General features: G+C 39.8%; 1 protein-coding gene across 4 annotated transcripts in view; it reads left to right on the plus strand.

The window, feature by feature from the left end:
* The window catches only part of dlgap2a (discs, large (Drosophila) homolog-associated protein 2a), a 974,428-nt gene that overhangs the window by 434,428 nt on the left and 517,066 nt on the right, over nt 1–22,934 (plus strand). For all 4 annotated transcript variants that reach the window (XM_087978243.1, XM_043678985.2, XM_043678996.2 and 1 more), the window contains one exon: nt 8,721–8,753. In XM_087978243.1, coding sequence (XP_087834369.1) covers nt 8,721–8,753 — 33 coding nt within the window. The remainder of the gene's footprint in view (nt 1–8,720; nt 8,754–22,934) is intronic.

Below are 22,934 nucleotides of genomic sequence, written 5' to 3' on the forward strand. Positions count from 1 at the left end.
AGGACCGGCGGAGAGCTGGATCGACCCAGGCCTGCGTATTGCAATGCAGTGGGCCCATTCTACTCGCACCTGGCCTGATCCAGCTTCTAGCTTCAACATCTGAGGGAGCCACTGCTCCAAAAACACTGCAAGCTAGCCTTGCTCTTCCAGTTCGGGAAGACCCAGCAAACGAATATTTTTTCGACAACCCCGATTCTCGAGGTCGTCGATGTGATCTTCTAAGGCCCAGACTCGTTGTTCGAGAGTCTGGACACGACCCACGGCCAATTCTACAGCAGCCTCAGAGGTCCCGGCCTTTAGCTCCGCTCCTCCAGCGCGATGTTCGATTTTTTTCAATATCTCGGTCATGTTTTTGCTACTCAACCGAGAGTGACTCTCACCTGCTTCCAGAGTCATCTATGAAGAGATCGATCTTCTCCTCCAGCTTGGTAATTACAGCAACAAGGCTCACCACCATAGGTAAGTCCCCCGGGGCGGCTGTGGATGTGCCTGCTGCGAGCTGCGGGCATTCTTTCCCTTAGTCATTTTAACAAAGCACCAAACTACTCAAGTTTGATGCAGAATGACTAACTGTATCAAATAAAAGTTATTTTGAATGGTTTGGCAGGTGTGGTGGAGGTGGGCAGCCCACTTTGCCAGAGTCTTGGGCAGAGCACTACAGACTCAGACTTGCTGCGTCACCACTATCTTGGATCTCCCCTGGAATTTAGAATTTAATGATGACCATGAAACCACTGTCAATTGTCAGGAAAAATATCATTTAGTTAGCTAATATCTCTAATGGAAGGAAACTGCCATTCTTACCTGGCTTAACCTACATGTGACTCCAGACCCACTGCAATGTGGTTGACTTCTAAATGCCTTCTGGACAATTAGGGATGGATAATAAATGCTGGCCTGGCCAGGGATATCTACATAGCATGAGTGAAAAAGATGTTCATTGTTCGATGTAATATATACACCACCAGATATTATTGAAACAAAGCCGCAAGGAAATATCAGATAAATGTTAACATTATGGAGTGGTTATAATGGGAGAGGGGAGGTGGGAAGTCGTCATCATAAAGAATGAACATAAACAAGATTTTTCTTTTTTTGTTTATAGTGAGCCTTCTGTTAAAAGTGTTATGGAAGTATACTGAAGTGTTATTATGTGGAAGAAGTCCATTCTGCCCATTGTGCATGCACCAGCTAAGCATTTTAACTTGCTGTCAATCTCCTCCCTTTTTCCTATAATCATGCACATTATTTCTATTTAAATAACCATCCAATGCTCTCTTGAATGCTTCAGTTCAGCCATGCCTCCATCGCTTTTCCAGGTGGTGCAATCCATATCCAAACGATCCATCATATGAAAAAGTTTTCTCTCTTGCATTTGCTTCTTTTGCAAAACACTTTAAATTTGTGCTCCATGGTTCTCCATTTATGATCCATTTATGAGTCCAAACAATTTTTCCTTATCCATCCTATCCAGACCACTCTTGACTTTGAAAATGTCTGTCAAATCTCCCCTTGTCATGGAGAGAAGAAGGCAAACAATCTCAACATTTCCAATCTTGCCTCGTATCTGAAATGTCTCATCCATGGAACTGTTCTAGTAATCTTCTCCTGCACTCTCTCCAGCGCATTCTCATCCTTCCTATAGTGTGGTATCCAAAACTGTACACAATACCTCAGATAAGGTCTAACCAATGTCCTACATAAATTCATCATAATCTCCCTGTACTTGTACTCTCCATCCGTCCTGCTAACTTTAAATAACTTATGTGCATTCTTCACACTCTGTGAAATAATACCCTCATTTTACAATGACTCTTCCTGTTGTTTATACCAAAGTGCATCACCTCACACTTCTATATATGAAACTTCAGCTCCTCCAACAACATGTCAATGTCGTTTTGAGGTTGTACACTGTTTACAGAATTTACAATTCTCCTAACTTTCGTGTCATCTGCAAATTTTGAAATTCTACCCTGCATTATAATCTAGATTGCAATATATATATCCAGAAAAAAATAACAGTCCTGATAACGATTCCTGGGGAACTCCGTTATAAACTATTCCCCAGCCCAAAAAGTAACTATTAACCATTACTCTCATATCACTCGACCAATTTTATATCCATGTTGGTCCTGTTCCTTTTATTCCATGACCAATACTTTTCCTTACAAGTCTGTTTTGTGGCATTGTATCAAATGCCTTTTGGAACTCCATGTGCCCCACATCAACAGCCATTCCTTCATCAGCCCTCTTTCTCACCTCTTCAAAAATTTCCAGCAAGGCTATCAAGGATAGATCTCATGGAATACGGCGAGAACTATCCATTTGGATACAGAACTGGCTCAAAGGTAGAAGACAGAGGGTGTTGGTGGAGGGTTGTTTTTCAGGCTGGAGGCCTGTGACCAGTGGAGTGCCACAAGGATCAGTGCTGAGTCAACTACTTTTCATCATTTATATAAATGGTTTGGATGTGAGCATAAGAGGTATCGTTAGTAAGTTTGCAAATGACACCCCAAATTGGAGGTGTAGTGGACAGCGAAGAAGGTTATATCAGATTGCAAAGGGATCTTGATCAGATGTGTCAATGGGCTGAGAAGTGGCAGATGGAGTTTAATTTAGATAAATGTGAGGTGTTGCATTTTGGGAAAGCAAATGTTAATAGGACTTATACAATTAATGATATAAGTGTACACATAGGGAGTGTTGCTGAACAAAGAGACCTTGGAGTGCAGGTTCATAGCTCCTTGAAAGTGGAGTTGCAGGTAGATAGAATAGTGAAGGCAGCGTTTGGTATGCTTTCCTTTATTGGTCAGAGTATTGAGAACAGGTGTTGGGAGGTCATGTTGCGGCTGTACAGGACATTGGTTAGGCCACTGTTGGAATATTGCGTGCAATTCTGGTCTCCTTCCTATCAGAAGGATGTTCTGAAATGTGAAAGGGTTCAGAAAAGATTTACAAGGATGTTGTCAGGGTTGGAGGATTTGAGCTATAGGGAGAAGTTGAATAGGCTAGGGATGTTTTCCCTAGAGCGTCAGAGGCTGAGGGGTGACCTTATAAAGGTTTATAAAATCTCGAAGTATGGATAGGATAAATAGACAAAGTCTTTTCCCTTGGGCGGGGAAGTCCAGAACCAGACAGCATAGGTTTAGGGTGAGAGGGGAAAGATATAAAAGAGAACTAAGGGGCAACTTTTTCATGCAGAGGGAGGTACGTGTGTGCAATGAGCTGCCAGAGGAAGAGGTGGAGGCTGGTACAATTGCAACATTTAAAAGACATTTGGATGGGTATATGAATAGGAAGGGTTTGGAGGGATATGGGGCAGGCGCTGGCAGATGGGACTAGATTCGGTTTGGATATCTGGTCAGCATGGACATGTTGGACTGAAGGGTCTGTTTCCGTGCTGTACGTCTCTATGACTCTATGACTAAATTGTGAAAGCATATGCAATATTTCTTCTTTAAAATAGAAGAATAGCATTAATTGTGTAGCTCTTTCAAAAAACAAGGTCATGCACAGTGGGACAATTGACTTCCTTCTGTACTGTAAATTCTATGATCTCTACAATTTATACCTAAGATTTAAATGGTGCTCAAGTTAGTTCAGAGTTTTTCTACTGTTACACTCTGAAAAACTCAAAATAGAATTCCAGTGTCGCACAAATGGGATGATCTCATTGTCATAGTCATTGAGGTCTACAGCACAGAATAAAGTCCTTTGGCTCATCGAGTCTGTGCCAGACAAAACAAATCCCTGAAAGTGACGATGCAACTGGGTAAGATGGTCAAGAAGGCATATGGCATGCTTGCCTTAATGAGTTAGGAATTAGACAATTAAAAATCTAGTCTAACCCCCGAGTAACTGTTCAACTGACCCCAGATATAACTCACAAATTCCCAAACACACCTACCTGAGATCCTGACCTGACATATGGTCTTTACCAACAAAGTAAAAGTCACTGCCTGTGATGCTGAATCTTTAAATTACAAAATATGGAAACTGACTGCTGTGGAAAAGGGGCATGGTTTACCTTCCCTCAACTGTTCCAGTTACAAGTTACCAGTCAGAATGGGAGTAAACCTCCATAATTCTGAAGGAGCCCTGATTATAATCTCCTATTAGAAATGTAGATCTCATCCATTTTGTAAAATGAAAGAGCAGAGTAGCAGCTTGCAATTTAGCTCATTTCTCTGCTCAGAGCAAGTTAATTTCACCTTGCTGCAATTATGGGGTGCTAATCTTATTTGGTCTGCAAATCTTGGTTAAAAATGTGATCATTCTGCTTAGACCACACCTGGGCTACTGTGCAGTATTCTGGTCTCCATATTATGTTTTAAAATATAATGATACTGGAGTGAATACAAAAACACAAATTGATAAGGATGATGCCAGGATAACAAGATCACAACTATTGAATGGAGTCTGTTTTCTCTTGAGAAAAAGGTAGAGGAGTGACAAAACCAAGATATTTAAAATTATGAAATGTTTTGATGCCATGGACAGAAAGAATTTTCCACTTAGGGAATTATCAATATTTAGGAGAATATTACTCTTAATCAAAGTATGGTGAGAATATGGAACTCACTACTACAGGGAGTAATTTGGATAAGTAATACAGATAAATTTAAGGAAAAGCTGAATATGCAAATCAGGGAAAAGCGAATAAAGGGTTGTACAGGTGTATTGGGTCTGTTAGATGAGAAGGGAAGGGAGGAGGCTCAAAGTAGAACATTAATAATAAGCTGAATTGCCTGTTTCAGTATTGTATCTTCTAAGTAATTCTATGCAATTGATCATTATGCTCATTTAAGCAGCAAATAACTAAAGTCAATGTTATTAAAAATAATTTTTGCTGTCTCTTCAATGCTATCCCATAAAACATAGGTATGGAATGTCAACCACTGACTTGTCATATAAGGCAATGGTGATGATTATGACTTGTAATGAATAAAATTAAAGCTCTGGTGTTAATTTTTAATCCAGCCTGGCTGGGGGTGGACGGGGTCAGGGTGGGTGCAGTGTAGGCAAAGGCTTAGAGTGGCAACTGCGTATCGGTAGAATGGAGATTATCTACCACAGATAATCAAGACCAAATTAAAATGTGGAAAGTTGGAGCCTGATAATAAAACCTGCATTATGAGACACTCTTCAGTTGTTGGAAATCTCACCAAATACCAGATGCAAACTTTGGTAGGTGATAGCAGAGTGACAGATGAGGCAAAGGTAAATTTAAATAAAATTACTTCAGAAGGAATTGGAGAGTTCTTCCAAGCTTTGCAACAAGTTGCTGGGCCAGTACAGCTTCAACTTTCCCTCTGCATCCTACCTTTGACAAGGAAACTTGTTCCTCTTCCAGCACCAACCTAATAACCAAAGATTGTTCCTTTGTGTATCTGGTGGCATTGGTGTCTGAGTTGATTTTACATTGCAGCCCCAGGTAATTTCTCCAGATTTCAGACAGATACCAATGCAGACAGTTTTACCTTAAGCTCAGGAGCTAAAATGACTTCTACCTTAGGAATATGTTGGGGGTTGGTTATTCTTGAAATTCCTTAGTTGAGCTTTTTAATTTTTGTACAGCAGAATAATGGAGCAACTTATGATCTCAAAGGAGAGTGACCATAAAACATAGGAGCAGAATTAGTCCATTCAGTCTATCAAGTCTGCTCTGCCATTCGAGAATGGTTTGTATTTCTCAACCCCATTCTCCTGTCTTCTCCCTGTAACCTTGTATCTCTTACTAATCAAAAACATATCTATATCCATCTTAAATACACTCAATGACTTGCCCTACACAGCCGTTTGTGGCAATAAGTTTCACAGGTTAGTAACCTCTGGCTGAAGAAATTTCTCCTAACCTTAATTCTAAAGGGTCATTCCACCACACTGAGGCTCTTGAATCCTAGTCTCTCCTACTAGTGGAAGTATAATCTATATGTTTACTCTGTCTTGACCTTTCAGTATTCTGTAAGTTTCATCAGATCCCCCCTCACCCTTCTGAACTCCATTGTGCACAGGTCCAGAGTCCTCAACTACTCCTCAATGACAACCCCCTCATCCCTGGGATTAGTTTTGTAAACCTCCTCTGGACCCTCTCAGAGTCTAAACCTGCTTGAAATATTCCAAATGCTGTCTGACCAAAGTCTTATATATCTTCAACAGTACATCTCTGCTCTTGTATTCTAGCCCTGTCAAAATGAATGTGAACATCACATTTGCCTTCATAACTGCCAACTGAATCTGCAAGCTAACGTTAAGATAATGCTTCTAATGCATTAGAATATGAGGCTGCAGTATTGTAATAGATTTGCACATTATATTCTACTGCCATTGTTATGATCCCTATTCAGACCAATAACTTTTAAAAATCATGTATGGGGCTATCAGCATATGAGCACATAAAATAGAGCAGGTGGCCAACCCACTGTCTTCCCTGTCATCCTGAGCAAACCACAATAATACAGGAGGTGGGTCGCTTTTGAAAACAGCAGCCCACCTGTGATATGTAAATAAATAATTAATAAATGTCAATAAGCTTGTCATATCCATACCTGCTGTACCAGGTTGGAGTGAGCAGCCCATATTTTTAAAAATATTTTTCAAACAGCAGGAAGGAAGTGGGTACCATCTTTGGCGCGCACGTTTTACTTATTGTACACCCCCCAAAAAGGTAATAGCTCCCTTTCTTCCTACCCACTCTCCTTCAAGATCCCCCCAGCCCCCTGCTCCTCATCTTCCCAAGATGGGCAAACAATCTGTACCCAATACTCCTGACTTGGCTCGCTCCAGAACCCATCAGATCTCTGTCATTGGCTTACCTGTAATCCGTCAGCACATGCTACTGAGCATGTTGTAGTTGTGGAGCATGTTTCTTTCTGATTTGTTGACTCGCTTGTTAACTTTTCTTCAGGGAACATAAGCAGTGCATGTCCTGACCCATAATTTTCTAACCATGAACTTCCCAAAGGATAGCACAGCAAGAAGTCAGGTTTTCCATACTTCTACTGTAACAAACTAAAATGCCCATTGATTGAACATAAGTTAGTTGGTACTGAATGCACTAAGTTACAGAAAAAATATTTCTCATTAACCTACGTTACACTACCATGTTTCTACACTACACTCCATTCTCAACTGAAGTTTACTGTTATGTTCAAAATCCCAAGCTACTTCCCAGCTTTAACAAGATCTCATCTCATTTCCAACCTTCATGTGATCTTTTAAATAAAATTCCTTCACTCAACTCTTTGAGTATTTTTAATTGATATTAGTGACCAAGGTACCCTCTGATGATCCTATGTTCTTGTATTCTTCACAAATCTTCTTTCTTCAAAGTGGGCATTTGACCTCACCAGCTTTATGTTTTAGAATTAACCTGAAAAAGTCCTTTGTTTCTGATTGGTATGGCAATCCTTCATCTTCTTTCTCAAATTTCTCAAAAGTCTTTTCATCCAGGTCTTATACTTGCACCTGATCTTGAATAAATTTCACTTTGAATTTCCATCTCCATAATAAGCGTCAAATAGGCTTGTCTACAGCTAGGTCAGCCCTTCTGTCAATTAAACTTTGAAATAAACACTATTGAAATAAATGTGGATGTATATCAATAATAATGTGCCAATTTAGTTGAGGATTTATTAAGACAATGTGCTTGACTGTGAAATGTAGTAAATCTCCAAAATATTTCTGAAATGAATAAACATTTATTTTAGTTCATAAATGAAGAAAAATAGAAGAATGTACAATCTACTGGTGTATTGCTTTCTAAAATGTGTGGTTATAATATAGTTTATAGTTCAACACAATGAAACGAAGACTGACAAATGGAGTTTAATTTAGATAAATGTGGGGTGTTGCATTTTGGTAAGGCAAATCAGGGCAGAATTTATACAATTAATGGTAGGACCCTGGGGAATGTTGCTGAACAAAGAGACCACAGGGTGCATGTGCATAGTTCCTTGAAAGTTGAGTTGTGGGTAGACAGGATGGTGAAGAAGGTGTTGGGCATGCTTTTCTTCATCAATCAGAACATTGAATATAGGAATTGAAATGCCATGTTATGGCTGTACAGTACATTGGTGAGGCCGCTTTTAGAATACTGCTTTCAATTCTGGTTGCCCTTCTATAGGAAAGATGTTGTTAAACTTGAGAGGGTGCAGAAAAGTTTTATAAGGAAGTTGCCAGGGCTAAAGGATGTGAGTTGTAGGGAAAGGCTGAATAAGATGGGACTTTCTTCCCTGCAGTGTTAGAGGCTGAGAAGTCACCTTTTAGAGGTTTATAAAATCATGAGGGGCATGGATAGGGTGAATAGCCAAGGTCTCTTTCCTCAGGTGGGGCAAAACTAGAGGGCATAGGTTTAAAGTGAGAGGCAAAAGCTTTAAAGAGGACCTGAAGGATAACTTTTTCATGCAGTGGGTGCTGCATGCACAGAATGAGCTGCCAGAGGAAGTGTTGGAGGCAGGTATAATTACAACATTTAAAAGGCATCTGAATGGGTATATAGATAGGAAGGGTTTAGAAGGATTTGGGCCAAATGCTGGAAAATGGGACAAGATCAGATTGGGATGGCTGGTGTGGACGAGTTGTATCAAAGGGTATGTTTCCATGCTGTATGATGCGATGTATAGTCTGACACATTTCTATTTGTTAGCATTGTCTACTGCTAATGCCCAACATGAACTGAAAACTGTAATGGATATTTCTTTATATCTTTTTTTTTGCAGAATCACAGTGTAACTTGTGTGGTGAGCCAGAAGGTGAGTGATCCTATTTCTGTCACTTTTCAATTTTGTTATGCTTTGTCAGATTTTTGAAAGTTTATTATCTTGTTTAATATGACTAGATAATTAGCTAATCTTTTAAAACAAAAACCTGTGTTCTTCAGCTTTGAGCAAGACCATACCACTATGTGACATTGTAAGTTTTCTCTCTATTTTGCATTAGTACATTAATCATTGCATTTCAGAGATACTCGGCTTGAATTAGTCATGGCATTAATTCATATTGTTTCGTTTGATTGAAACAATGAACAGAAAATTTGTTGGGTCTTAGAAAATTAGTGTAATGATTTTGGTTATAATCCAACAAAATTAAAGGAAGCACAAATAAAGAAAAGTCACAAACATTGTTTGAAAACCTGAGTTTTCATTATTTTGATCCTCGTTGCATCAATTTATCTCAATATGTATGGACCTCTTGTAGTGAATATTTTTGTACAGCTGTAGTGCAGTATAATTTAGGATGGCCTGAAATAGTGGTCAGACTTAAAAGAGATTTAATCATGATCAGACATCGCTATTAGTCGTATATTTTGATCAGAGCACTTTTTTTAAATTTTCTGTGTGTTTGTGGATTGGGAAGCACTTTTGAAGTGTTATAATTATTATTTCACAAATTTTAGCCATAAAATACATATACTGACAGTATTCCCTGGAGTATGATATTTTTAAAGTCTCATTTGGTTTGTTTGGCTGCTGCCAAAATTCTGTTGCTTTTCTGGGCTGTGTATGTGGGATGCTCTCAACAGCTGCACACAACTTTGGGGACCTCTTTCCCCATGAGCTGATTTTTAAATGTTACCTCCAGTCAATATTTCAAGATTTCTTAAATCCACCTCTATTATAGCCATCATCTCTCTCCTTCCCACTCATTGCAAAAACTCTGGCCCAGGCTTTTAATGTCTCTAAACTTGTTTTCTCTGCTGCTGCCTTCCCCAGCTGCACTTTGCATAGATCCAATTCATCCAGAATTTCATACCAATGTCCTATCACTTTCTGAGGTCCACTCACTACAATGACTGATATCCAATCATGTTCTGCTGCTTCCTTAATTATAAGCTTCAGATCCTTATTTTCCTGCTCTACTTTTTAGAAATTTTTAATCACATACAGTGAAGTGTGCAAGACAGGTGCAAAGGAGCTGCTCCTATGTCCTGGGATGATATTTTTCAGGGGCAGCACACAAATGAGAAAGAAGAAAAAGCAGCCACTGGTAGACCACCCCACAACAATGTCCCCCCACCCCCACCCCGGGACTTTGGAGGTAGTAAAGCTGAGAAGATAGTGATTTCAGGAGATAGCTTGATTGTGAATAGATGAGCAAGAATGGAACTAGGCAAGAGCAGCCCACTAAGTTGTACAAGTGAAGAAAATTACTGCAGGAGAATGGTGTGATCAATCACATCAAAGACTGGAGAGCGGGCGAGATGGACCAATGTAATCATCTGCCTCACGCACATTGATTCTGCATCCTTCTTCAACACTGACTGAGGCCAAACCAAACTCTTCACACCATTTTATTCCTGTGCTAACTTCTGATCCCATATTCTTTCTCTGACCAACAGCCTTGACATCCAGCTCTCTCATGCTATCTCTCTCAACCCCTACCTTAGCTCATCTAATGAAACCCATATCCAACTCTCCTAATGAGCTTTTCATCTGGCCAGTCATGATCATAGCCTCATCCAAAGCTCCACTGACCATATATGAATTCATACAAATTCTCAAGCACTCATCATCCCTGTGCTCACTGATCTTCATTGACTTCCGATTCAACAAAACCTTAATTTTAGAGTTCTGATCCTTATTTTGAAATGCCCCCATTGCTTCACCCCTTCTTTTTTTCACAAGCTTCTTCAGGCCTACAACTGTATAAGATCTCTGCATTTCTCCACATCTGGTCTGATTCACATTTCTGGTATTTTCTCACTCTGTTGTTGGCTGTGTGATCAATTACCAAACACCTAAGCTCTGCAATTCCTTGTCACCACCAGGAATCCTTTATCTCTCTCGCTCTCTTTTTCTCTCTTCCTCTCCTCTTCTTAAACAGTATCTCTTTGATCAAGCTTTTGGTCATCTATTCAGTTACCTTTCATGTGGCTCTGTGTCAAATTTTGTTTGAATACACCATGGCTGCTTAAGTAGGCTATCCATTTTTTTTTTAAAAAGAGTACAACAGGATGAAGTCTTGACAGGGGAAGCACACCAACTGTCTGCTAATGTGAGAGCTATGAAGTGAAATTCAGTGCTTAACATTTTTATGGGAATGGGGGTCAAGATAGGAATAAAGGGGTCTCCTGAAAAAGGGAAATGGAAGAGATGATAATAAAGATACAGATTTGGACCTCGGACATGGGCAATCTGTGGAGATGTTTGGAAACTTGTCTATGCAGGGAAGTAGGAGAAGAAGTAGAAGCCACTGGATGAATAATATGAATCTTTGTGAAATGAACCCTATGAACTCCTTATAATTGTTGAATGTAACCTTGTAGGGGACAGAAGATAGGATTTAAGAGGGCAGTTCATGATGGGAAAAAAATAAGCTAATATGTAATATCTAGAAATATGATCTGTGGAGGAACCTGATTTTTTAGCTATTCATGGGATGTTGGCTAGGCCGTAATTTATTATCTACCCTTAATTGCCCAGAGGGAATCTGAGAGTCACCCAACCTGCTGCGGGTCTGGAATCACATCTAGGTCAGAGCAGGTGAGGACATGCAAATTCAGATAGGGTTTTGGGACAATTGGCAGTGATTACATAATCATCATTAAGTTAGCTTTTAATTCAGATTTTTTTAATTGAATTCAAATTGCACCATTATCCTGAAGTGGTGGGATTTAGTCCCCAGAACATTTAGCTTGCATTTCTGGATTACTAATCCAGTGGCATTACCATTCTGCCACTGACTCCCTATAAATGCAGATGTGCTATAACAAAAATAAAGCAGTGAAAATCGTGGCATATTGAAAACAAATATGCTTTGGATTTGTTGTGCACTCCATTACCTTGCTCCTTAAACATTGTTAACTTACCCTAATCATATATCTGAGCTCACAGTGAGCACTCTACCAGCTTATGATAAAGAAACTTTTGTGTTCTGGTTTACCTCTGTTTCATCATTCATGCCAAAGCCTCAGTCTTCAAACATCATGAACCTACAATCTGGAATTCAATGCACTGAAAGTACATCCTTTCAAATGTTTTTTTCAGAGATTACGTTTTAACAATGTTTTTAAACATTTTTCCGAATTCTTATTCCAAATTCGCCTATGCATTCAATGATCATCTATTTATCCATGTATCTTGAGATGATTTGCTACATCAAAAGTACATTGCAATGGCAAATAGTGTTAGAAATAGAGAGACTTTCTCATTTGGTAAATTATCATAGTGCGGATCACAGCTTTAATAATCATTAAGATGCCGCGTCATTTGTTCTCTGACTGAAGATAGGTCCTTGCCTTATCATCTGTTGCTATTTCATTCTGAGTTGTCTTGTTGGCAATGTTTGTCAGTGCTGAGGTAAGTGAGCAGAACCCTAGTCTACCTCAATCAGATGAAAATCAAAGCTGCATTATTGCCATTATTTTGAATCACACATTAGCCATCCAGCCAACTGAGCTAACAGGCTCCAAGCACTAAAATAGTATGATTAAAATTATTATAAATGCTTGCTCTGCGCATTAGGCTTTATCCAATCATGAGTGCATTTTTAAAGAATAGGTTCACACTTCCAGCCCCAGCAAGTTCTATACATGAAAGAAATCTTCAATCCTAGGGTAAATTTTAACTTGCACTTCATGAGCAGTAATCCATGCATATTCTGTGAAATCAAGACAGACTAGTTCTATAACAGGTGGGTGATCTGCTTTGCCTGATTACTACCCCATGTATGAAAGGCAAAAGTGCCTGATGTAGTGTCTTTTTCCCATGAAAGGATACTGTCATTGCAAGATATCAGAGGATGGCTGTTTCAGTTAAGAATTTCCTGCTAATTCTCTGCATTTCTTTAAAACAGTTTTTACCTTTCGGGCAAAAATGTAAGAAGGAATTACAATTCCTACATGAGACATAAAATCTCGAAAGTCTGGAAGCACAGCAAGTCAAGGAAAAAGATAGGTTTGTGTTTATATACATGTCCTGATGGCAAAGTTCTGATGAAAAGTCACATCTAAAATGCTGACCTTCTCTTCTCTATTAGATGGTGCCTTTCCAGCATTTCACACTTTTTAATTTGTGTCTTGCCTTGTTAATGTAAAACTGTAATACGGTCTGACCTTTGTTTTATTTTATTAATAGAGAAATAATTCTTGCTGTCATATATTATAACATTAGCCATTACTACAGAGAGCAACTAATGTGACTTGTCCTTTATTTCTTAATGAAATTAATTAAATATTTCTGGTTTATGATCATGAAGACTAGATTTTCATCATCGGGGTAGGTTGTAAAAGCTGGGGTAATTTCCAATTTTGTATACCCAGTTCAGGAGAAAGTGGCTCTGGAGATGCAATCTTCATTGTTGTGGACTGGATGTGGGCTGCAGTTGGACCTCTAAAAGAAGTGGAGGCAACCACAGTGGTCAGTAGGTGCTGTGGCCTATTTAAAAGGCTTGGCTCAGTGATGTGGATCTTAACCTCAGCTATAATAAAAATTGCGATGTCCTCTAGCCCTCAGCCCTCAAATCCTACCATACCTGTACAGCCTATGTCTCTTATGCTCTCAAAGACCCATCCATGTCTGCTTGTGCTCTTCCATTCACCTCCAGAGATGCATATATGCTCCCATGCCAAGCAATGGCCTCACAATGAGACTTGGACCAGAGCCTAGAAATATACATTGCACTGTTGAAGAATTGAGCCTCAGTGAAGATATTGCTTTTATTGACAGTTCTGGCTCTCTGATCTGTTGTGTCAATTGTGTAATGTTTATTAACACAAAATAAAGAGGTATTTGTTGTGTTCTTGTAGGTTTCATATGTTTGTAGTTTTTGTAATTGAAACTTTAAATGATTCATACTTCTGTTGGCTTGTAATAAAAGGAAGGGGATTAGTTTGGCTCAGTTAGTTGGCCAGCTGAGTTATGTTGCAGTGATACTAACAGCATGGGTTCAATTCCTGTACCAGCTGAGGTTACCATAAATGATTGTCAATCTCTTTATTCACCTGTGGCATGGTGACCCTTACATTAAACCATCACTAGTCATCTCTTTCTAATGAGAGAGCAAGCCTAAGGTCCAGTAAGACTATGGCAATTTTACTTTTTTGTAAAAAGGAATTTTATTTTCTAAAGAATATAGCAAGTTATGTATAAATTGCTGTTTTTAAAACTTTAATACATTCTATTGTTACTATAGATTTCATTGCTACTATTATAGCACATAGTAGTTGAATTGGCCTGCAAGTACCTTAACATGGCATGAGAGGATTATGATCAGTGGGGGAAGAGGATGGTGGTTTATAACCTTGCATGAGTGATCATGGCACATGGATGTAAGGGCATGGGGAGCATGAGGTCAAAATATTTCCTCATGCAGACTATGGTTAAGGTTACCTCTGAAGTGTCATGAACTATGACTCTTTGAAACACTGTATCGCATCTTTGAAAATTACAAGGGACTAAGTTATCCCTCTCCCCAAAGTGGAGCTGCCTGGGTGTCTGGAGAGTCAGGCGCAGGTTCACAACGCACCCCCACATTCTTACAAGGTGCTTCTGAAAATCGAATCCTGGAATTGGGACACACCTATTATTATTTCAGGGGATGTCTGGTCACTCCAGCTCGGGAAAATTCAGACCAAAGTGAAGAATAGCAATGTTGACCATTTTTACTACAAATACTACTTCATAAAGGCTGTTTTCTTTCTTCTCAATAAGCCAGTAATAAATTGTCATCATGTGGCTCATCAATAAGTCTAAATCTGCTTTACTTTTCTCTCCCTTCTGTTCAGTGAATACATTTTTGTATCTGCAATGTTCATTGAGTCAACTGAACAAAAAACCGAACCATTTACTAGACAGAAAAATCTGTGTACATCACATCAAAACTTTGTTCCAGCTGATTATTTGTAACATATCATGCCTCTGAAGGAATGTGTTTAGTATTATTGAGACTATATGTTTTTGGATATCATGATTTCTGTGAAACCTGCACCAGTTTCAGAGTACCTCTTAGCTGATGCACAATTACATTCATAAGCCAACGGTAACTTTTATTTGAATTGAATCCATAATGTATATACATTGGCTGTGTGCAGTGTGGTGTTAGAATGGGTTGAGCTAGAGATTCTTGGATGTGCTCTGGAAATATGTCTCTTGGAATCCAAACTCAAGAGATATTTTTCCAGCATTCCTCTGGAGACAGTATTTCAACTGTAGCAAATATTATGCTCTGCCACTGATTCTGCAGTCCCACTATTGTTTGGGAGTTATGCATCCATCCATCTTTACCTTTTTCTCTATCTGTCACTTCTTCAGCTATGTAATTCATTCCTGTGCCATCTAAGCCCTAAGCTCTGAAATTCACTCCCAAAATCACACTCTATATTCCTTTTCAAGACCTTTTCAAATCTCTCTTTGATCAAGCTTTTAGTTAGTCCTCCTGATATATTCTAATTTGTGAGGATATAGTTACAAAGGAGGGAAACTTGGCAGGAAACTGCCACCTAGGAACTGTATTCCTAATAATGTGCTGATAGAGTTAGTTTATTAAAAGGTGTTATGAATACAAGACAAGATTGTTAAATTTCTAATAGGCTTTTATTATAATTTCTTTATCTCTCTCTGGTTCAGAAGCTTGTTTCTCTTTCCTCTAATACAGTTCCAGCAGAGTCTGTTTTCCACAATAACTTATGTTGATGTGAACCCTAACTATGTGGGCTTCACAGTCTTATCTTTAATCTTGCTGTATGTTATTCAGAGCCAACAACTTACCAGCTAGTGGCTGGAGCAGAATTTTGATACCAATCCTCCTTTTGAGAGGATTTACCTATTACACACCTATGGAGCAGGTGATTCCTTAACCCAGGCCTTCTAGCTCAGTGGTAGGGACACTACCAGTGTGCCACAAGAGCCTTTTGATTCTTATTTGGCTTTGGGTAAAAGTGGTAGAGTATGAACCACTCATGAATTTTAATGAGAAGAAGCAGAATGTAGTTTACAGCATAGTAGCAATCAGCACAAGTTACATTGACTATTTGAACACACTACTTAAGACTGTCAGGGGACAGTGATCATACATATGCCCCTGTTGGGATTGCAAGCTAGAGTCCTCTTTTCTCTACCCAAGAATATATGACATGAGTATATTGTATGGAGTTTAACGCAGGCTAATTCTGAAATTAGTCATTTCAGAACCAATGCCTTATGCAAATGCTGCCATCAAAAACTCACTGACAAATGTTTTTTAGCAGTAATTCTGTAATCAGGAAGCAAGCCTAGCCCATGCTGCTATCATATCATCATTCTGGATGACCAAAGTTATATCAGGGCAGAGCAGAATTGAAACTGGAACTTTCTTGGTCCGGATAGCTTGACTATTCATTGTTTTGTGCAACTGAGTGTATGACGGAGCTAATAATGAGGCTTAATTTGTAATCTGTACAGTTCTAGGCACCATAGTGTAGGACTAATGTGAGTAAATTGGAGAAAGTGCAGAAGCGATTTATAAGAATGATTCCAGGGATGCGAATAGTTATCATAAACTCTCATGGTCGAATAACATAAGTTATGAAAAAGTTGGAACTATTCTTGGAGAGAAGAAGGCTGGCAGGAGATCTGATAGAGGTTTTCAAAATAATGAGGGGTCTGAAAAGTAGACAAGAAGAAACTATTCCCACTCATAAAAGGAGCAAGAATGAAAAGGCATAGATTTAAAAGTGATTTGCAAAAGAAGCAAGAGTGATGTGAGAAAATATTTTTTCACTCAGCGATTAGTTAGGGTAGGGGATGCATGCCTGAAAGTTTGGAGAAGGCAGGTTCAATTGAGCCATTCAAAAATGTATTAGATGATCATTTGTAGAAAAATAATGTACAAAGGTGTGGGGAAAAAGCAAGAGATTGGCACTAAGTAATCATTTTCTTTTGAATAGGAGGCAATGGCCTAGTAGTATGATCACTAGACTATTAATCCAGAAACACAGTTAACGTTCTGGGGACCTTGGTTTGAAACCCATCATGAGAGATGGTGGAATTTCAATTTTTAAAAATCTGGAATTAAAAGTCCAGTGATGATCATTAAACCAATATTGATTGTTGGAAAAAAAAAACCCATTTGGCTCACTAATGTCCTTCAGGGAAGAAATTCTTCCATCCTCATTTGTTCTGATCTCCATGTAACTCCATACCCACAATAATATAGTTGACTCTCAAATTCCCTCTGAAATGGTTGAGTAAGCCACTCAATTGTATGAATCAAAGTTTCAGCAAAGAAATAAAACTGGATGACCGCCTAGCACGACCTAGACACTGGAAAAGACAATGGCAGAAACAGCCCTGTTCACCCTACAAATTCCTCCTTACTAAACTCTAGGGTTTAGTGCCAAAACTGGGGGAACTGTCTCACAGGCTATTCAAATAGCAACCTGTCATAGTCATATTCATGGAATCAATCCTTACAGACATTATCCCAGACACAACTGTCACCATCCCTGGTTATGTCCAGTCCTGCCAGTGTCCCCAGAAGTAGTGACACAGCTGTATACAGTTGGGAGGGAATTGCACTGGGAGTCCTCAACATTGACTCTGGGCCCTATGAAGTCTCGTGGCTTCAGGATAAACATGGACAAGGAAACCTCCAGCTGATTAACACATACTTGTCCTTCCTCAGCTGATGAATCAGTATTGCTCTATGTTGAATAACATTTGGAGGAAGCACTGAGGGTGGCAAGGGTACAAACTATGTTGAGGGATTTCAATGATCACCACCAAGCATGACTCAGCAACAGCACTTCTGATCAAATTGGCCAGGTCCTAAAGGAAATACCTGCTAGACTGGGTCTGAAGCAAGTGGTGAGTGAGCCAACAAGGGAAAAACATACTTGATATCATCCTTACGAATATGCTGATTACAGATGTGTCTGTCCATGACAATATTGCTAAGAGTGAGCACTGCACATTCCTTGTGGAGATAAAATCCCACCTTCACATTGAGAATATCCTCCATCATGTTGTGTGAACAGACTTTGAACAGATCTATCTACTCAAGATTGGGCACCCATGAAGCGCTGTGAGCTTCCAACCACAGCAGAATTGTGCTGCAGCATAAACTACTACTTCATGGCCTAGCATATCCCCCACTCAACCATTACCATCAAGCTAAGAAATCTACACTGGTTCATTGGAGAATGCAGGAGGGCATGCCAGGAGCAGCACCAGGGAGACATGAAAATGAGGTGTCAACCTGGTGAAGCTACCAAACAGGACCACTTGCATGTGACAAACAGCATAAGCAGCAAGTGATGGACAAAGATAAGCAATCCAACACTGACGGATCAGATCTAGACTCTGCAGTCCTGCCACATTCCGTTGTGAATGCTGCTGGACAATTAATCAACTCACTGGAAGAGGAAGAGGCTCCACACAGCACAGTGGCTCAGTGGTTAACACTGCTGCCTCACAGCGCCAGGGTCCCATGTTTGATTCCAGTCTGGAGCGACTGTCTGTGTGGAGTTTGCACATTCTCCTTGTGTCTGCGTGGGTTTCCTTCAGGTACTCCGGTTTCCTCCCACATTCCAAAGCTGTGCAGGTCAGGTGAATTGGCCATGCTAAATTGACCATAGTTGTTAGATGCATTAGTCGGGGGGGGTGGATTATTCTTCGGAGGGTCGGTGTGGGATTGTTGGGCTGAAGGGCCTGTTTCCACACTGTACGGAATCTAATCTAATCTAAAATACTTCTATCCTAAATGAAGAAGAGCCCAATACATCAATGCAAAAGATAAAGCTGAAGCATTCCCAGAAAAATCAGCCAAGGTACAGAGTGAATCAGCCATCTTGGCATCCTACATTGGTCCCAACATCACATATATAAGGCTTCAATTCACTCCACATGCTTTTAATTTGGAGGCACTGGATTCTGCAAAGACTATGGGCCCTGACAACATTCCGATGATAGTGCTAGAGACTTGTACTCCAGAACTTTCCATACCCCTAGCCAAACTTTATCAGTGTTGCAACTATACTGGAATTTACCCGACAATGTGGAAAATTGTCCAGGTATGTCATGTCCACAAGAAGCAGGACAAATCCAACTGCCCCATCAGTTTACCCTCAATCATTGTAAAGTGATGGAAGGTATGATCAAGAGTGCTATCAAGCATCGCCTACTCAGCAATAATCTCCTCACTGATGCCCATTTTGGATTGGGTCTGCCAGGGCCCCTCAGTTCCTGACCTCATTACAGCCTTGGCGCAAACATGGCAAAAGAGCTGAGTTCCAGAGGTGAGGTGAGAGTGACAGCCCTTGATATCAAGACTGATTTCGATTGGATGTGGCATCAAGGAGCCCAAGCAAAGCTGGAATAAACAGGCACCAGAGGGCAGATTCTCTGCTGGTTGGAGTCATATCTGGCTCATATGGAGATGGTTATGGTTATTGTAGGTCATTCATCTCAGCTCCAGGACCTGTCTACAAGAGTTCCTCAGGGTGGTGTCCTAGCCCATCTTCAAATGTTTCATCAATGACTTTCCCTCCATCATAAGATCAGAAGTGGGAATAATTCATGACTCCTCAGATACTGAAGCATTCCATGTTCAAATGTAACAGGTTCTGGACAATATCCATGCTTAAGCTGACAAATGACAATCAATATCTGCATCACACAAATGCCAGGGAATGACTATCTCCAATAAGAGACAATCTAGCCACTGCCCCTTGATATTCAATGGTGTTACCATCACTGAATCCTCCACTGTGAATATCCTGGGTGTTACCATTGGCCATAAGCTCAACTGAACTTACTACGTACACACAGTGTCTACAAGAGTAGATTAGGAATACTGCAGTGAGTAACTCACCTCCAGATTCCCAAAGACTCCATCATCTACAAGGTACAAGTGAGAAGCTTGATATCATTCAAGACAAAGCAGCCTTCTTGATTGGTACCACATCCACAAGCATCCAAATCCTCCACTACCCACACTCACTAGAAGCAATGTGTATTATCTACAACTTGGACCGCAGAAATTCCTCACAGATCCTTAGACAGCACCTTCCAAACACACAATCACTTGCACGTTCCTTTCTAAGCCAGTCACAGGGTCAAAATCCTGGAATTCCCTACATACTGGCATTTTGGGTCAACCTACATTGACTGCAGTAGTTCAAGAAGGCAGCTCAACACCACCTTCTCAAGGGCAACTAGGGTTAAGCAATAAATGCTGGCAACACACAGGTCCCATTAGTGAATGAAAAGAAAGAGTCAGTGCAGGCACAATGGGTCAAATAGCCTCTTTTCGATGCATAAGGCTTCTGTTATTCTCTGATTTTGTAGTCTTAATCCTAAATTTGAACTTCTCCATAAATTGTGCTTTTTCAAGATGACTATTCTCTGAAATAGTGTTACTGTTGAGAGAGATCCAGCATATTTGCTGACTCAAAGATGGTTGCTGCAAGCTAGTTACATCATCACAACACCAGCTGCAGAAGGACTCCCCACTGAGTTCCATCGGAAATGAGAGGACATCCAGAATTATTTCCAGATTAGATTTTGGGGCTGAACTTGTTATATTTTCTGATGTGTGTATGCAAAAGTAATTGGATATAAATGTTACATCTTCCTTTCTACAGGTATTATGACATGTGTGTGATTGTAATATAAATGAAAATTAAATAAAGCACAACCAAAGATTTGATCAGTGCAAGTTAATATCATCAGTCTACTTCCTGTTGAAATTAGGTAGAGGCAGAAAATATAATGAACTAGAAAAACAAACTCAGCCAATTTCCCCATCATTTTTGTTCCTGTTCTGCAAAAACCATTGGCATCTCCCTCCTTTTGCAATTACCTGCTTATATCTCCCTAAGTGAAATCATGTATCTATACATTTATTCTTTTGAATGCTTTAACCAAATTCACATTCACAGCATGCAGTGACAGTTAGATTAGATTAGATTACTTACAGTGTGGAAACAGGCCCAACAAGTCCACACCGACCCGCCGAAGCGTAACCCACCCAGACCCATTCTCCTACATTTACCCCTTCACCTTACGGGCAATTTAGCATGGCCAATTCACCTAACCGGCACACTTTTGGATTGTGGGAGGAAACCGGAGCACCCAGAGGAAACCCACGCAGACACGGAGAGAACATGCAAACTCCACACAGTCAGTCGCCTGAGGCGGGAATTGAACCCGGGTCTCTGGCGCTGTGAGGCAGCAGTGCTAACTGCTGTGCCACCGTGCCGCCCACAGTTAATGTCATCTGTTAATAACAATGTGATAAAGTTGCCCTTAGGTTGTCACCCTGCAGGATTAAACAGCTGAAGAAATCTGCAGAGACAAAATAGACAGCAAGAAGTAAATATTAGCTAAGTAAATCAAGACTTAAAGAGAATCAAAGACTCTGAAGGGCCAGCACCGAGATACTAATTAATCAAACATGGTGAAGAACCAGAGCTAGTAAAATTGAGGCAATTTAGTAGAAAGCAGTTGGACGCATTATGATTATGGGGAACAAAATGTTTATTCTTCCCAAAAACAGTGACATAGCAAACTACCAATTGCAGTTTCCAACCTCATGCGGATGGAGGAGACAAGATTTTCATTAAATCACACAGCGAGTATTTAGTGTATGGAATGCACTAAGTGTGGTGGAGGCAGGTTCAATTGAGGCATTCAAGAGGGCACTAAATATAAATAGTTCGCAAGGCTATGGGGAAGAAAGCAGGAGATTGACACTGAGGTAATGATGCTCATTTGAAGAGCTGGTGCAGGCACAATGGACTGAATGGCTTCCTCCTGTGCTGGAACAATTTTGTGATCCTGTGAAATCCATGACTGACCATCAGCTCACTTTTTTCTGCAAAGAGAATCAGGGAAGGTGGTGTTTAAAGCTTCATGATAATTTTAGCTGGAAGTTGTCCATTTATGCTTCTGACACAGTTTTGCCAGGGCATTGAGATAAATTAGATTTTCTTGTACTACAAGTAAAATGCTTCATGATTAGACAGGAAGAATCTTGGCACATCATATACTTCACAGAGAGAAAGAAAACAGCAGAAATAGTATATATAGTGACTGGACAAAAGACTGTGCAATTAACTTCTGATGAATTGTTTCAACTAATCACATTTAATGAAAAATGCCACCGGTGCAAACAGCTGTCTAATATGTTGAAGACACTATTCATCTCTAAGCAATTCCTGCAATATTTTGACATTAGATTTGCAGTACTGTAGTAGAACAAGAAGTATTTGATTATTCAGTTATTGTTCAATAACAAGGCATGAAATTAAGCAATGGTCTTTTGATCCATAACTAGTTTCCACTGACAGATCTGTTATTTGCTGCTGTTCCAAGTAGGACTTGAAATTAAGGGGAACAGGAACTATAATTACTCTCAGCTCAGAAACAATAGATTCAGTGCAAGTAAAACTCTCTTTTGGACAGCTATGGAACTCCTGCTAAAGTCAAGTCTTAGTAACACTGTTTTGCAGACTTATTTTTGCCAGTTTCACTCGACATTCCTGTCACCTCAGCCATTGCTGAGGAATCTGAGAACCAAGTCTTTGAAATTCCACCAGAAGTATCAAAGTGTGAGGCTTGACATTTATGTGAACAATGTTTTTATTTGCCTTCAAGCTTATACCAGTGGAAGAATGAATCAGTAAATGTCAAAGTTCATCAGACAGTATGGTTTATACTCAGCATCAGTATCGAAGTTAGTATAAACTTATCTTGGACCACGCATAAACTGTTCTACAATGTCTAGCATGTCACTTTTAGTTTTAGTGGAAAGCCATTTACTTTTTCATATTTCAGCTTGTGTCTTGTGAAAAAGATAAACAAACCCTCAAGTGTAAGCCAATGTTCTTCTTGTTTGCTGTGTTTTCCCTGCACTGAGTTTTTCTTTTGTAGCACCTTGGTTTATTAACTACAAGTGAAAGTATTTTAACATTTTCAGTTGCACTCAATGTAGGTGTATGAATTGTACAAAGCCTA

This window comes from Chiloscyllium plagiosum, unplaced genomic scaffold, assembly GCF_037043375.1.
Source record: "Chiloscyllium plagiosum isolate Xiang-an unplaced genomic scaffold, Cpla_swu_hap1 HiC_scaffold_3, whole genome shotgun sequence".
NCBI classification, from domain to species: domain Eukaryota; kingdom Metazoa; phylum Chordata; class Chondrichthyes; order Orectolobiformes; family Hemiscylliidae; genus Chiloscyllium; species Chiloscyllium plagiosum.